The sequence below is a fragment of the Desmodus rotundus genome, chromosome 3 (assembly GCF_022682495.2).
Source record: "Desmodus rotundus isolate HL8 chromosome 3, HLdesRot8A.1, whole genome shotgun sequence".
NCBI lineage: Eukaryota > Metazoa > Chordata > Mammalia > Chiroptera > Phyllostomidae > Desmodus > Desmodus rotundus.
In genome coordinates this window covers 39,943,184-39,957,102 of record NC_071389.1, presented here as the reverse complement: position 1 = coordinate 39,957,102, position 13,919 = coordinate 39,943,184, and the positions used below count along the sequence as shown (strand labels likewise).

The 13,919-nt window shown below is 39.2% G+C and overlaps 1 protein-coding gene across 8 annotated transcripts in view; it reads left to right on the top strand.

The window, feature by feature from the left end:
• The first annotated feature begins 260 nt into the window (after positions 1–260).
• Positions 261–13,919, top strand: part of OMA1 (OMA1 zinc metallopeptidase) — a 54,107-nt gene continuing 40,448 nt past the window's right edge. For 2 of the 8 annotated variants that reach the window (XM_045204344.2, XM_045204340.2), the window contains exons 1-3: positions 277–419; positions 2,667–3,185; positions 7,642–7,870. In XM_045204344.2, coding sequence (XP_045060279.2) covers positions 2,686–3,185; positions 7,642–7,870 — 729 coding nt within the window. In that variant the 5' untranslated portion in view covers positions 277–419; positions 2,667–2,685. The other 6 variants (XM_045204343.3, XM_024571242.3, XM_045204342.3 and 3 more) reach the window with 6 other exon arrangements.

Sequence of the window (13,919 nt, the reverse complement as noted above, 5' to 3'; positions counted from 1 at the left end):
CAAGCTTGCATGGGTCGTTCTTTACACCACCCAGCTCAGCTAAGTCAGGTTCCAAGGACTCTGTAACTGAAGCTGCTTCCAGGCAAACAGCCCAGCCCACTGCCACATCCCTCTTCCGGCCACACGGGGACGATAGAGCGGCACAGTCCACGCTGGCGCCCGGGACCCGCTAGTAGGACGTCTCAGAGGTAGGGCGTCCACTGCCCGGAGTGGGCGGAGCAAAAGGCTCCCAGGCCCCAACAGAGGGCAGGAAGTGAGGGGGCGGGGCTTCTTGGATGGGGAGTGCGCTTGCGCCAGGGCCAAGGCGAAGGGGTCGTTCTCAGTTTCGCAACTGCTGGTGTCTGTCCTGGTGGGGTTGCTTTTGCTCTACCTTTCGGAGATGGCCGGGCCCGGGGGTGGGGAGTTCGTGGGGTGCTGGGGTGAGGAGCAGGGGCCCGTGAGGACCCGGCGGGGTTGGGGTGGTGAAGACTGGGTTGGGGGGCGGGGAGGAACCATGGGGCGCCCGCGGGGAAACTGGGAGAGCCGTGCGTGTGGAGTCGGGGGAGAGGGGTGAGTAGAAGAGGAATATGGGGAAGAAAGCCCCATTCTTACCCCTCCTTCCTCTCTTGGTGGGAAATGCAGGGACTCCTGGGTGCTGCTCTGGCACTGTGGAGTTGCAAATTGGCAAGTGTCTGTGTTTTCCGGGAAGACATCCTCCCTCGCCCCTCAGCCTTCCTTCTCATTAGCGGCTCCTGTTTAAAGGTGGTTCTTAATAACGCAGCATGGTGTGCCTTACACCGACACCTTCCTCCGTAGAAAACCGCTTCTAGGCCGCTGGGGGCACCCCTTTCTCTTTTACCTCCACTACCAAAGTTTTCCTGCCTACGCCTGTCAATGAAAACCAGAAAATTTCCTGTCTAAACCGTTCTAAATAAGGTTGTCTACAACAATCACTTTTTTCCTTACTATTTAAATCATATTACTTGCCTATATAAAGTGGAGCAATGGTTTTATTGTGCCATGCGGTCCTCAGTGGGATTATAGTCCAAGGAGATGGCAAGACCTCATTTGGAATTCAGGATTGATCAACTATAGTGATCGACCAATGCCACGTAAACCCTTCTTAAAAGGGTTTGGGTCAGATCTGCCATTCCCAACAGTGGTGCAGGGGTGCAGTCTGACCTTCGGAAGCTTAAGAACCAAGTCTGTTGCTGTCCAATTTATTTTTTTAAAGCCTTCCATCATGTGTGTACTTTGCTTGAATGATTATTTTAAAGTACATGCCCTATTTTTGCCAATCTGGCAGCTGTTTCCATAGAAACTAGAGAAGAAATAGTCATTTTCAGCAGAGTTGTTAAAACTGTCTTCCAGGCTTCAGCTGTGAGTGCCAGTGAGTGCTGTACTTGCTCATTCTGAGATGGTACTTAATTAAGGATCAGAAATGTTCTTAAAAGCCAACAATCCAAATTGTTTAATTTTCTCACATCATTAATTTAGTAATCCTAGAAGTCTGCCAGCTATGTTTGTTGACCTTCTTCAGTTCTTTGAAGTGGGTGTGTCCACCCTGACTTTTTTCTTTCGCTGTGTAGTCTAGTGATGGGTTCTTTGGAAGTGTATGAATGGAGTTCTCCCCCATTCTTTACCCTTTCTTAAGGATAAACCAAGGATTATGAACTATCAGGCACTATTTCTGTTCTAAGTGACACTTGATTGTCAGTAATGTAAATAATTTTTTTTGCTTATATATATATATATAATGTTATATTTTCTGTGTCAGTAGACTGCTTTTTAAAAATTTCACATAAATTGTGAGAGATGAACAGGAGTTTGCTTGGCACATGAGCAGAGCTAGGTGTGCATAGCCATAAAGAGGCGAGCTTTTCTTTTTCTGAGAAGGGTAAGTCAGTGGGCCTGGACCTCAGGAATGGGTGAACGAGGGATGGGGAAGGTGCCCGGTGAAATAGTGGGAGGCCTTATCTCCCATATTGAAGGAGTTTATTGAAGCCAGTGGGGACCAAACAAAATTACAAAAATAGTTGCCTTTATTGGTTTGGAGGCTTACAAAAGTAATAATAGATGCTGTAAATATTTAAACGCAGAAATATATAAGATGGAAATACTAAATCCGTGACAAACACCATCCTGTCACACAAAATAACCACTATGAATAGTTTGGTGTATATTCCTTTAGTTGTTTTTGGTGGATAGGTCTGGTTTCATGTACTCCATGTTGACCCCAGTCAGAAGTGCCAGGATATATCTGGAAGGAATAACTTTATTTTAAAAAAATACATTTTGCAAGTTAGGGTTGTAAGTGTTATGTGCTTCTTTCCTCCCCACCAACCCTTGCTGCCAAATGATAAAATTTTACTACTGTTTTTGTGTAATCCATTTCTTACTCCCCAAATAATTTGGTGTTAAAATAAAAATGACTTCCCTCAACTAAACATAAAAAATGAAAAGAAGAAAAAATTCTAGTTTTTGAAGTACATGTTGAAGAATAAGAAAAAACTAAGTATTTGTATTGCCCAAAGGCATTGCTGTAAGAGTGAGAACCCCCAGGGTAATTTAGTGTGAGTTGTGTTAAAGGAAGAACAGCTGATACACCTAGTTCGAAAGCGTTAGGTTTCCAGTTTGGTAAATGAGTATGTTCCAGAGATATTTATAGTTTATTTTTTGTGTTCTAGATAATCAAGCAAAAGAAAGATGAACTTCGTCTGCGGATTGCAGTATGCTACTAGAAACTGTGTTTTTTTCCGATTTAATTTACTGACCATCTGGAGAAAATGTAACACACTAGCTGTAACCTCACTGGACTGTCATCAAGTACAAATTAACCACATAGTAAATAAGTATCAGGGCCTCAGAGTAGATCAGTGTGATGGATTGACTTCTCTGCCTGGAAACTTTCATTTCTATAGGACTTTTAATAACAAAAGAACAGGATACCCCTGGAGGATCAAAAGTAAGGACATTTGGTTGACTACCCAAAAATGTACTGCGTGGAGTGACTCCTTTTCAAGACAGAAGCTGATAGAAGAAGTTGCAGTAGTTCCTGCTCTTTCAGTACTGCATCCTGTAAACTGTTTTCCCACAAGAGACATCAGGAGTTTCCACACTTCTCCACGCTCTCAAGCTGCTCCCGTTCCTCTCCTGTTGATAATTCTTAAACCAGTGCAGAAACTACTTGCAATCATTGTTGGCAGGTAAAATGCTTTTTTAAAGAGTAAACTTTTGTATTAAAGGATATTTGTAAAATTACACTTTGAAAGAAAATTTGGTAGATTTCCCTCCTGTACTTACCTCAAAATTAAGTTTCTAAACAGTTCTGTGCAGTTCTATTATGTAGGATTTAATGATCTTGAAATAATTTACTGTTTATTTAAAAAATTATATATTTTGTATAGACACCATTTAAAAGATTGACCTTATATATATGATTGCAAAAATAATCAGAAATGTTGATTGTAACTCATGGATAAGAACAGTACTTTACAAACATTCCTTTTTTAGTGTATGGAATTTGAGGCAACAGATTATGTAACTAAAGAATTATGCTTATTTAAGAATGGGCACTTGGGCAGGGAGGTTAGGTGACTTGGGTATCGGCCTGCAATGTCTGCGGCATTATGGATGAGACGAGACAAATTCACATGGACTACAGAAATCCTGTGGAGGAAAAGGGATGACATGGCCACTCTCTCAAGAGGAGAGTGCCCTGACCCTTGCCTTGACAGGCTTTTATTGGCTTAATTTGCATAGGGATACAGGGTGTATATGGAAAGCTCATCAGTCATTGTCAGGCAGTAATAATCAAATAGATAACATTCAAAGAACTCTGAGGGCTTATTTGGAGTCAGGGTCAGATAGCTAAAGGACCATAAAACTTTGGGGAAACAAACTCATTTCATGTTTGGACCCTTATTTAAATTGAGGTTATTAGCAAAGCAGGTTTCACAGGATTTTATGCATTCTTTCTCAGGCCTGATCACCCTGGGGAACCCACCCTTTCCAGCACAGGGCTGCACCCACTTCCAGCATTGTTTCAGGCTTAGGTCAAGCAGGAGAAGTAAGGCAGCCAACAGAATAGGAGACTTCTTGCAGACAGAATGAGGACTCAGGGCATGTCAAAGCCGAGGGACGAGGGTCCATCACCCTCTTTCTCCATAGTCCCCCAAGTCCTTCCCTGAGGGCCCCCTTGTGACTGTGCCTGTCTTAGGTCATCCCTCCCTTGAGGAATCTTACCCATCATTGGCTAACCGGTCATGCACTGGGGGCCAGGCAGGGTGAAGTAAAGTGGGCAGAGGCGGTGCTCCTGCCAGGGAGATAAGCTTTGTCTCCTTAGTGGCTTAGGGTCTCAAGGTCTGTCACTCAGCCTTAGCCATGGCTGCCTGTGAAACCAGGCAGGGCAGTTCCCAACAGTTAGGGGGTGGAGGGATTGAGCAAAAGGGAAAAAGGACTCATAGACAACAGTGTGGTGATTGCTTGGGGTGGGGGATATGTAAGAGGACTAAATGGTAATGGAAAAAGTAAAAAAAAATGGGCTCTTATACCTGAAACTAATACAAAATAATATTGAATGTAAACTGTAATTGAAAAATAAAATTTGAAGTTCTTTTAAAAAATATAAAATAATAAAATGAAGGAGTTAATCTTAAAAAAAAGGGGCTCCAGCCAAGTTAACTCTTAAAGCATTAATATTTATTTATTTTTCTATTCTATTTTCAACAAGTGTATTATTTTCTCTTGATAGTCCTTTATAATAATTAATATTTTTATAACTAAATAGTACTTTATATTTGTTTTATCCCCCTCTCTCCATAATTAATCCTGTTTTATTTGCTTCATGGAAGATTGTTGAAAGGTAAACTTAAGCATTATCTCCTCATAAAGCTTTCTTGTGTTTGATAGCAATGAAGTCCTATCTAGCCTTCTCCTTTGCTTCCACACCAACCCAATTTTATTTTTATCAAAATTGGGAACTTACACTCTGTAGCTTACTGTGTTTTCTATGATTTGGCATTGGCGTGCAGAAAATATACAACTAGATTAGTTCTTGACTTAAGTAATGACTGTCAAAGAAAACCAGAGCTAGACAGTAATTACAGCAGTAAAAACAGTTTTTATTCAGGAGTATTGTAGCAGGACAAAAGAGACCTCAATATAGAACTGGAGTCAATTCTGGATACAGCATGGTAAGTAGGAATTTATGGCCAAGGCGCCAGGTAGGGGTCCATGCATGGAAAATTAGAGGAAGCATCAGGAGTGAGGTGGGATTCTGCCTAAACAGACCTAAGGAGATTCTTGCTGAAGGCAGGTAAGGGGAATCAGGTATCACCTGGGGGCTGGTGAAGGATGAGGATTCCAGTTAGAAATGAAGGGTGGTCAGGTATGGAGGATGGGGGATTCTGGCTAAACTGACTCAGCAAGGTTCTTGCTACCATTGGACAGTCCAGAGTCTGAAAGTTAAGACCTAGCTGAAAAAGAGTTCAGGAGACCCTGAGGAGAGTTTATTGGGGGAAAGAATCTTTGTCACAAATCAGTTCAGGTTCTTGGGCAAGTAGCTCTTTTTCTTTTTCTCCCTTTTTATTGAATCTATTGGGGGTAACACTGGTAACTAAATCACACAGGTTTCAGGTGCACGAGTCTACAGCACATCATCTGTACACTGTATTGTGTGTTCACCACCCCAAGTCAAGTCTCCATCCATCACCATTTATTCCCCTACACCCTCATCTGTCTTCCTCCACCCCCCACTCCCTGGCAATTCCCACATTGTTCTGCGTTCATGAGGTTTTTCTTTTTTTTCTCAGTCCTTGCATTCCCCCAACCTCCCCTCCCAACAGCTGTCAATCTGCTCTCTTCCCAAAACACTGATTCGAAAGAATATATGCACCCTGCAACGTCATTGACAATCTCCAAGAGTGGGAAGTAGCCCAGATGCCCATCAGTAGATGAGTGGATAAAAAAGCTGTGGTACATTTACACAATGGAATTTACACTTTTACACTTGGCCATAAAATGGAAGGAAATCTTGCCCTTTGTGACAGCATGGATAGATCTGGAGAGTATTACACTAAGTGAAATAAGCCAGTCAGAGAAATACAAGTACCATATGATTTCACTCATATGTAGAATCCAATGGACAAAATAGTGACAGACTCGTAGAGAGCAGGCTGACAGCTGGGGAATAGGGGCTGGATGGGAGGGGTTGGGGGGGTTGAGCAAAAAAACCCTCAAAAATCCAGCAGCTCTTTTATCATCCTTTTAAATTATTTATTTTTAACTTTTTTTATTGTTACTATTATCAGCCACCTGAAATATTCTCTTGGAATATGTTTTTATAAATTTAAATAGAAATAAGTCATAGGAAGTTTTAAATAGGAAATAATTTCATAGGTTGGTTTAATCTTTGGAGGCATTTTAGGTGTGACAACAAAATTAAGAGAAAGAAGTTATTTTTATTTTATAAAATAAATTTTGCCAAGAGAATGATGTATATACTTCAAATTTTTTGTTGTGTTTTACAGATGAACTCACAAGGGAAGATTTTTGTCCCAGTCTTGAAAACATTGCTTATTGTCAAAATGTCTCTGGACTCCAGGAAGGAGCAGAGTATCATTGCTTGGTAGAAATGGGAACTCCCCAGATGTTATCTATGAAATCTCTCATTTTCTTCTTTTCTTTGCTTATGTTCTTCTTATTACCTCTCCTTTGTCATGTTGTCGAGGGCATGGAGTTTCTACTACTGGACAATACTTATTTCTAAAGTCAGTGCTGAGGTAGTTTCCCTTGTACCTTGCTGAAGCACTGGCAGATTATGCCAGAAGTCTGATGAACAGTAGGGAGAATGGAGGTTAAAGGGGTAGATTTATTGTATCATAACTCCTCAGATGTTTATTTGGGCAATTCATTGCCTCTTAAGTGGTTAAGTGCTCAGACTCTGGAATTACATTGCCTTCATTGCTTCCTTTTCCTCTTATTTATTTATATATTTTTATCCTCTCCCGAGGACATGCTTTTTGATTTTAGAGAGAGGGATAGGGAGGGAGAGAGAGAAACATAAATGTTCGAGAGAAACATTAATTGCTTGCCTCTTGCACATTCCCTGACTGGGGACCGAACCTATAAACTAGGTATTTGCGCTGACTGGGAATCGAACCCACAACCTTTTGGTTTGTGGGACCACCCTCCAGCCAACTGAGCCAACTGGCCAGAGTATTTGATTTTCATCTTATTACCTCTGTGACCTTGGACAAATTGCTTAACTTCTCGGTGTCTCCATTTTCCCTTCTGTAACAGGGTTATTATGAAGATTAAATGAAATCACATATGTGTAATGAGTAGAAGGGTTCTTTGCATGTGGCAAACAGTCAGTAAATGTTAACCAGTGGTAGCTGTAGTAAAATAGTTCCTCATTCAGTGTTTACCTTTAAGGTAATTGAAGAAAATTTAAATGAATATTAGACTTTTTAACTAAAGCTCTATATAGTTGATTTTTCATCATTTTGCTAAGAATTTTATAGATTTTTGAAGAAGCCATCTATACAGACAAATATAAATTCAAGTATTTGAAGACATAAAATTCTAGCATAAGTATTTTGTTTTGGTTATATGTGCTGATGCTATTATCAGAACTTTGAATTTTTCTTTTTGCTCTAGGGGCATAAGGAAATGGTGGCGCGCACTTCCTCCTAACAAGAAGGAACTGTTTAAAGAAAGTGTAAGGAAGAATAAATGGAAGTTATTCCTGGGTTTGAGTAGTTTTGGATTGCTCTTCGTAGTGTTTTACTTTACTCACCTGGAAGTGAGTCCAATCACAGGAAGGACCAAGCTACTACTATTGGGGAAAGAACATTTCAGTCTTTTATCAGAACTGGAATGTCAAGCAGTAAGTAGTAAGAATTGTCTTTAATTAGGTTGCTTAATTTAATATTTAAAGCAAGAAAGGTTTTTTTTTTCCTAAGATTTATTTTTATTTGTTTCTCTCCTCTTTATTCCCCTCTGCCCTGTACCCATCCTCCCACCAGCATTCTCCCACCTTAGTTCATGTCCATGGGTTGTACATGTAAGTTCTTTGGCTTCTCCATTTCCTATACTATCCTTAACCTTCCCCTGTCTATTTTCTACCTACCATGTATGCTTCTTATTCCCTGTACTTTTTAACTTGACCTCATCTGGGAAGCACTTATCTGCCCTACTCTTCTAAATGATAACTTTGCTGGATAGAGTAATATTGGATGTAGGTTCTTGCCTTTCATGACTTCCAATACTTCTTTCCAGCCCCTTCTTTCCTGAAAGGTTTCTTTAGAGAAATCAGCTGATAGTCTTATGGGAACTCCTTTGTAGGTAACTGTCTTCTTTTTTCTTGCTGCTTTTAAGATTCTCTCCTTATCTTTAATCTTGAGTAACTTAGTTATGATGTGTCTTGGTGTGTGCTTCCTTGGGTCCAACTTCTTTGGGACTCTGAACTTCCTGGACTTCCTGGAAGTCTATTTCCTTTGCCATATTATGGAAGCTCTCCTTCATTATGTTTTTCAAATAAGTTTTCAATTTCTTGCTCTTCCTCTTCTCCTTCTGGCACCCGTATGATTTGGATGTTGGAACATTTAAAGTTATCCCAGAGGTTCCTAAGCTTCTCATTTTTCTGAATTCTTGTTTCTTCATTCTGTTCTGGTTGAATGTTTATTTATTCTTTCTGTGCCACACCGTTGGTTTGGGTCCCGGTTTCCTTCCCTTCACTGCTGGTTCTCTGTACATTTTTCTTTATTTCACTTTTCATAGCCTTTACTTTTTCTTCTATTTTGCAACCATACTCAACCAATTCTGTGAGCATGCTGATTACCATGCTGTATTTTGAACTATGCTTCTGATAGGTTGGCTATCTCTTCATCACTTAGTTGTATTATTTCTGGAGCTTTAATCTGTTCTTTCATTTGGACCAAATTTTTCTGTCTCGGTGCACCAAGAAAGTTTCTTAAATATGAAGGATGTACTACTTTTTTATTTTAGTCTTTGACAGGAAATTAGCATTTTCCCCCCAAAAGGCTCTCACCTTTCATACTCAGTATTCCTACTGATTATATTTCTTTCCCTCGTTCACCCAGCTAACTCCTTTTTATCACATGTAAACTAAAATGCCACTTTTTCAGGAAATCCTTTGATTATCCAAACTGAGTTTGGCAGGGTAGCTACATTGGGCTCAGGGTGGGTATCCTTCATATCAACTGAATTGTAAATCAGCTCCTTTGCGATTGTGCCCAATGCTTGGCTATATATTGGGCTTATTTCTCCTACTTTATTTTCTCTTAAAATACTGTACTTTTCCTTTAAAGCACTTATCACATGGGTAACATTTATTTGCCAGTCTGTTTCCCTTGTTAGATTAAGTTCCATGCAGGAGACCCTGTCTGTTTTGTTTACGATTTTATATTGAGTACAGTGCACAAACTAATGCTTAGTATGTATTCAGGTCTGTAGTTTTGGACTTGGAAAATAAAGTGGAATAAGAGTGTTTTGTTTTGTTTTGTTTTGTTTTGTTTGTAACATCAATTTTGGCAATTTATTATATTTCTTGAGTGCAAAATAAAGTTGGAATGTAGAAGCCTCAACTCCTTAGACAATGTAACTCAGGTAGTTAATCATTTGGTACCACTAGTGAGCTCCTTGAGAACAGATCATCATGTTTTTTTTTAATTATATATTTTATTGATTATGCTATTACAGTTGCCCTGATTTTTCCCCCTATCCCCCTGCACCCCACCCCCCACTCTCTTAGACAATCCCTCTACCATTGTTCATGTCCCTGTGTCATGTATATAAGTTCTTTAGCTACAAGCTTTCTGATGCTGTGCATTACATCCCCATGGCTATTCTGTAACTACCTATTTGTGCTTCTTAATCCTCTTACCTCACCCTTTGTCCCATAAACCCCTTCCCATCTATTTATCTTTAACCATTGGTGTTTTAATTATGATGTGTCTTGGAGTGGGCCTCTTTGCGTCCATCTTGTTTGGGACTCTGTGCTTCCTGGAATTGCATGTCTCTTTCCTTCCCAAATTAGGGAAGTTTTCTTTCATTACTTTTTCAAATAGATTTCCAATTTCTTGCTCTTTCTCTTCTCCTTCTGGCACCCCTATGAAGCGAATGTTGTAGTGCTTAAAGTTGTCCCACAGGCTGTTTATCCTTATTTTTTTGGATTCTCTTTTCTTCTTCTTGTTCTGATTGGTTGTTTTTTTCTTCATTATGTTCCAAATCATTGATTTGATTCTTAGCTTCATTCACTTTACTGTTGTTTCCCTCTAAATTTTTCTTTATTTCAACTAGTGTATCCTTCATTTCTGATTGGATCTTTTTTATACTGTTGATGTCTTTACTGAGTTCCTGAGCATCCTTATAACCAGTGTTTTGAACTCTGCATCTCATAGATTGCTTATCTCCATTTCATTTAGCTCTTTTTCTGGAGTTTTGATCTATTCTTTCATTTGGGCCATGTTTCTTTGTCTCCTCATTTTGTCAGCCTCCCTGTGTTTGTTTCTAAGTATTAGGTAGAACTTCTTTGACTCTGTGTCTTGGTAGTGTGGCCTAATATAGTAGGTGTCTTATAGGGTCTAGATGCACAGCCTCCCCTAACACCCAAGCTGGGTACTCGAGGTGTGCCCTTAGTGTGGGCTGAATACACCCTCCTCTTGTAGTGGAGCCTTGGTTGCTGTTGGCTAATCAATGGGAGGGATTTACCCTGGCCAGTCAGCTGCAAGGATTGGCTGTAACCACTGACCACCAACCTCCACCCTCCATGGAGGATCAGCTGTGCAGGGGCAGGGCCATGGTCCTCTAACCTGGTCTGTAGCTGTCCACTGGGTGGGCTGGCCCTGGGGTTTCCTTGGTGGTGCAGGCCAAGGTCAGCCCCCACCTGTGTTTTGCCCATGGCCATCCTGCATGAGCTATAAAGCAATCTGAGATGGCTGCTACTTGTACTGGTCTTGGAGATTCATAGGCAACGCCAAGTTGTGAATCTAGGCTACTAGTTCCAGGCCTGGAGCTCATGGAAGCCAGCTGCTGCTTGTTTGAGAGGATTTTTGGAAGTTGTAAAGCTTGAGCCAAGACCAACCATTCATATGGAAAAGCAGCTTGGGTGGGCCTGTAAGTTGGGTGGGGTAGAGTCTCTGGGGATATCCAGGGCAGAGCAAACAGGGTTAGCCAAACTGATGGGATCTTAGATACGGTACCAGTCAGCCAGCTCTGTGGGGGAGGGCCCAGAAAAGGCACAATGACCTCTGCTCACCTTGATGACAGACACTTCAGCCTCCCCCTGCATACCACTGGTTCCCCTCAAATAGCCACCCTAGCTCTGGAACCCAGAGGGAGTGAGTCTGAGTAGCTGAGTCCATGTATGGGTTCTTTAAGAGGAATTACTTGTGGCTCCAGAAATTTCTTCCACCAGCTCAATCCCCACTGGTTTTTGCAATCAGAAGTTTTAGGGACTTATTTCCTGGCACTGGAACCCTGGGCTGAGGGGCCTGGTGTGGGGCTGGGACTTCTTACTCCCAAAATATCCCTCCCAAATTCTTATCCAGTACACATGGTTATGGAACCATCCCATTCCGCATCTGCACCCCTTCTTCCTGTCTGGATGGATGTAGTTTCTTTAATTCTGTAGTTGTCAGACTTCATTCAACTCGATTTCTGTTGGTTCTGAGTGATGGTTGTTCTATCTCTTACTTGTAATTTTGTTGTGGTTGTGAGAAGAGGTGAGCCATTTCTGCCTATGCTGCCATCTTGACCAGAAGTCCCAGATCATTTTTCTATCTTCGGTGCATTGCACATACATAGTATGTGATCAGTCAATGTCTTTTGAAGTCTCATAGCTTCACTTGATAGCTTTGTCAAGGTTAGATCTTTGTATCTTTCGTTCCAATTGAGTTTCCAAGTTTGCCAAGGGAAAGTTACCATGAAAAAAAGAAATAACAATTTTTTTTTTCACTAGAACGTCTACTAGAACATCCTTTCTAGTAGAACTTATACAGAGATTTGTGATGATTCTTAGAATATTGTCCAGTCAAAGGCAAATTGGAGGAGAGTGTTCTGGGAAGATTGAGATGAACCAACTTCTACAATCCACATCACTAAGAAGCTTTAAAAAATTATATTTGTACATACATATATTCTCTTTTATTTCTTATTTTTAAACTACAAATGTAATACCTGTTTGATATGAAAATTCAAACACATGTTCTTAATAGTGCTACTATAAAGTACTGTAATTATACTAGTAGTTTCCCCTTATTTGTGCTTTCACTTTCTATGGTTTGTTACCCATGATCAACTGTGGCCCAAAAATATTAAATGGAAAAATTCCAGAGATAAACAGTTCATATGTTTTAAATTACCATATTTTGCTGTGTGTACTTGTGCTCCCGTGTATAATGTGCACCAATATTTTTGGCCCAAACTTTCAGGAAAAAAAGCTTCTATTTTAATTTTTAATTCATTTATTTATTTATTTATATTTAGATACTTGTTTTTGTATTATAAAGGGATTTTAGCATTTATTTTTGAACATATCATGGTATAAGAAATTTTATGTAACAAATAATTACAAGAGACAAGAACAGATACAAGGTATTTCAGGTACTACCCATGTATAATGCGCATCCTTATTTTTCCCTCAAAAATTTGGGCAACAAAGTACACATTATACACTGTAAAATATGGTACATGCCATTCTGAGTATCTCACTTCATGTCATTATGTCGGCATTGTACCATCTCACATCATTATAAGAAGAAGGGTGTTAAGATGAAGTACAATATGCTATTTTGATAGAGACCACATTCACATAACTTTTATTGCTATTACAGTACTTGTTGTACTTGTTTTATTTTATTATTAGTTACTGTTATTAATCTCTTATTGTGCCTAATTTATATAATCAACTTTATTATAGGTATGTATGTGTAGGAAAAAAACATAGTATGTATAGGGTTCGGTACTGTCCACTGTTTCAGGCACCCAGTAGGGGTGCTGATATGTATAACTAACAGATAAGGGTGGGGCTACTGTACATATAATCTTGCTTGTTTTATTTATATCAGAAGGGTTAATGTAATAATGGATTTTTTTCAGACAGGTTACACTGGTGACTTATGCTTTTTAAAAATGCTAATTGGTATAAAGACTTACAAATTCATAGTCTACACAATCCCCCATTTTTAATCATTTCATGGAAGAAGCTTACAAACTTGTTGGTTCATGTGCCAAAGAAATTATATATTGAATAGAAATTGAAGTAATATTTTCAGAACATCCTTGTTTTCAGCACATTTTGAAAGGGTCTTTCATGAATATTGTTTTAGAAAAGTTTTCTTTATGTGGTGGCTAGTCTTCATCAGCATAATATAGAGAAAATGCTATGCCTCATGGTTCTGAAATTTCAGTAATTTCCTTTCACTCTGTGTGAATAAAACACTTAAAATTAATGAAATGTGTATTATTTTCTTGTAGAAGTTTAACTTCCTTATTAAAGTATAGGGTGTTTTTCTATTCAGTAGGTTATGAAAGTAATTTTCTTTTCTATTTTACTTTCTTATATGAAATATTTATGCTTTCTAGGCAATGTTTTGTTTTTCTAAAATGCTTAAGAAATAGAAATAATATATAAACATTTTATTTATATGCCAATAGAAAAGATGAATAAAATTTTTATTTGAACTAATTTATATGAAAAAATCTTAGTTATTACAATTTACTTAATTTGTAAGAAACCACATTGCCTTTGCATGAATGATGCAAATTTGGAAATTTGAGTGTTTAATATATGCAAATTTTTACTTAACTAAAAACTAAAAGGTTCAACAATAAATAACCATATAACTCTCATGAAGCAATATAAGCATTTTGTAGAGCTGAAGCTATTTTAAAATGAAGACTAGCCCTGGCCA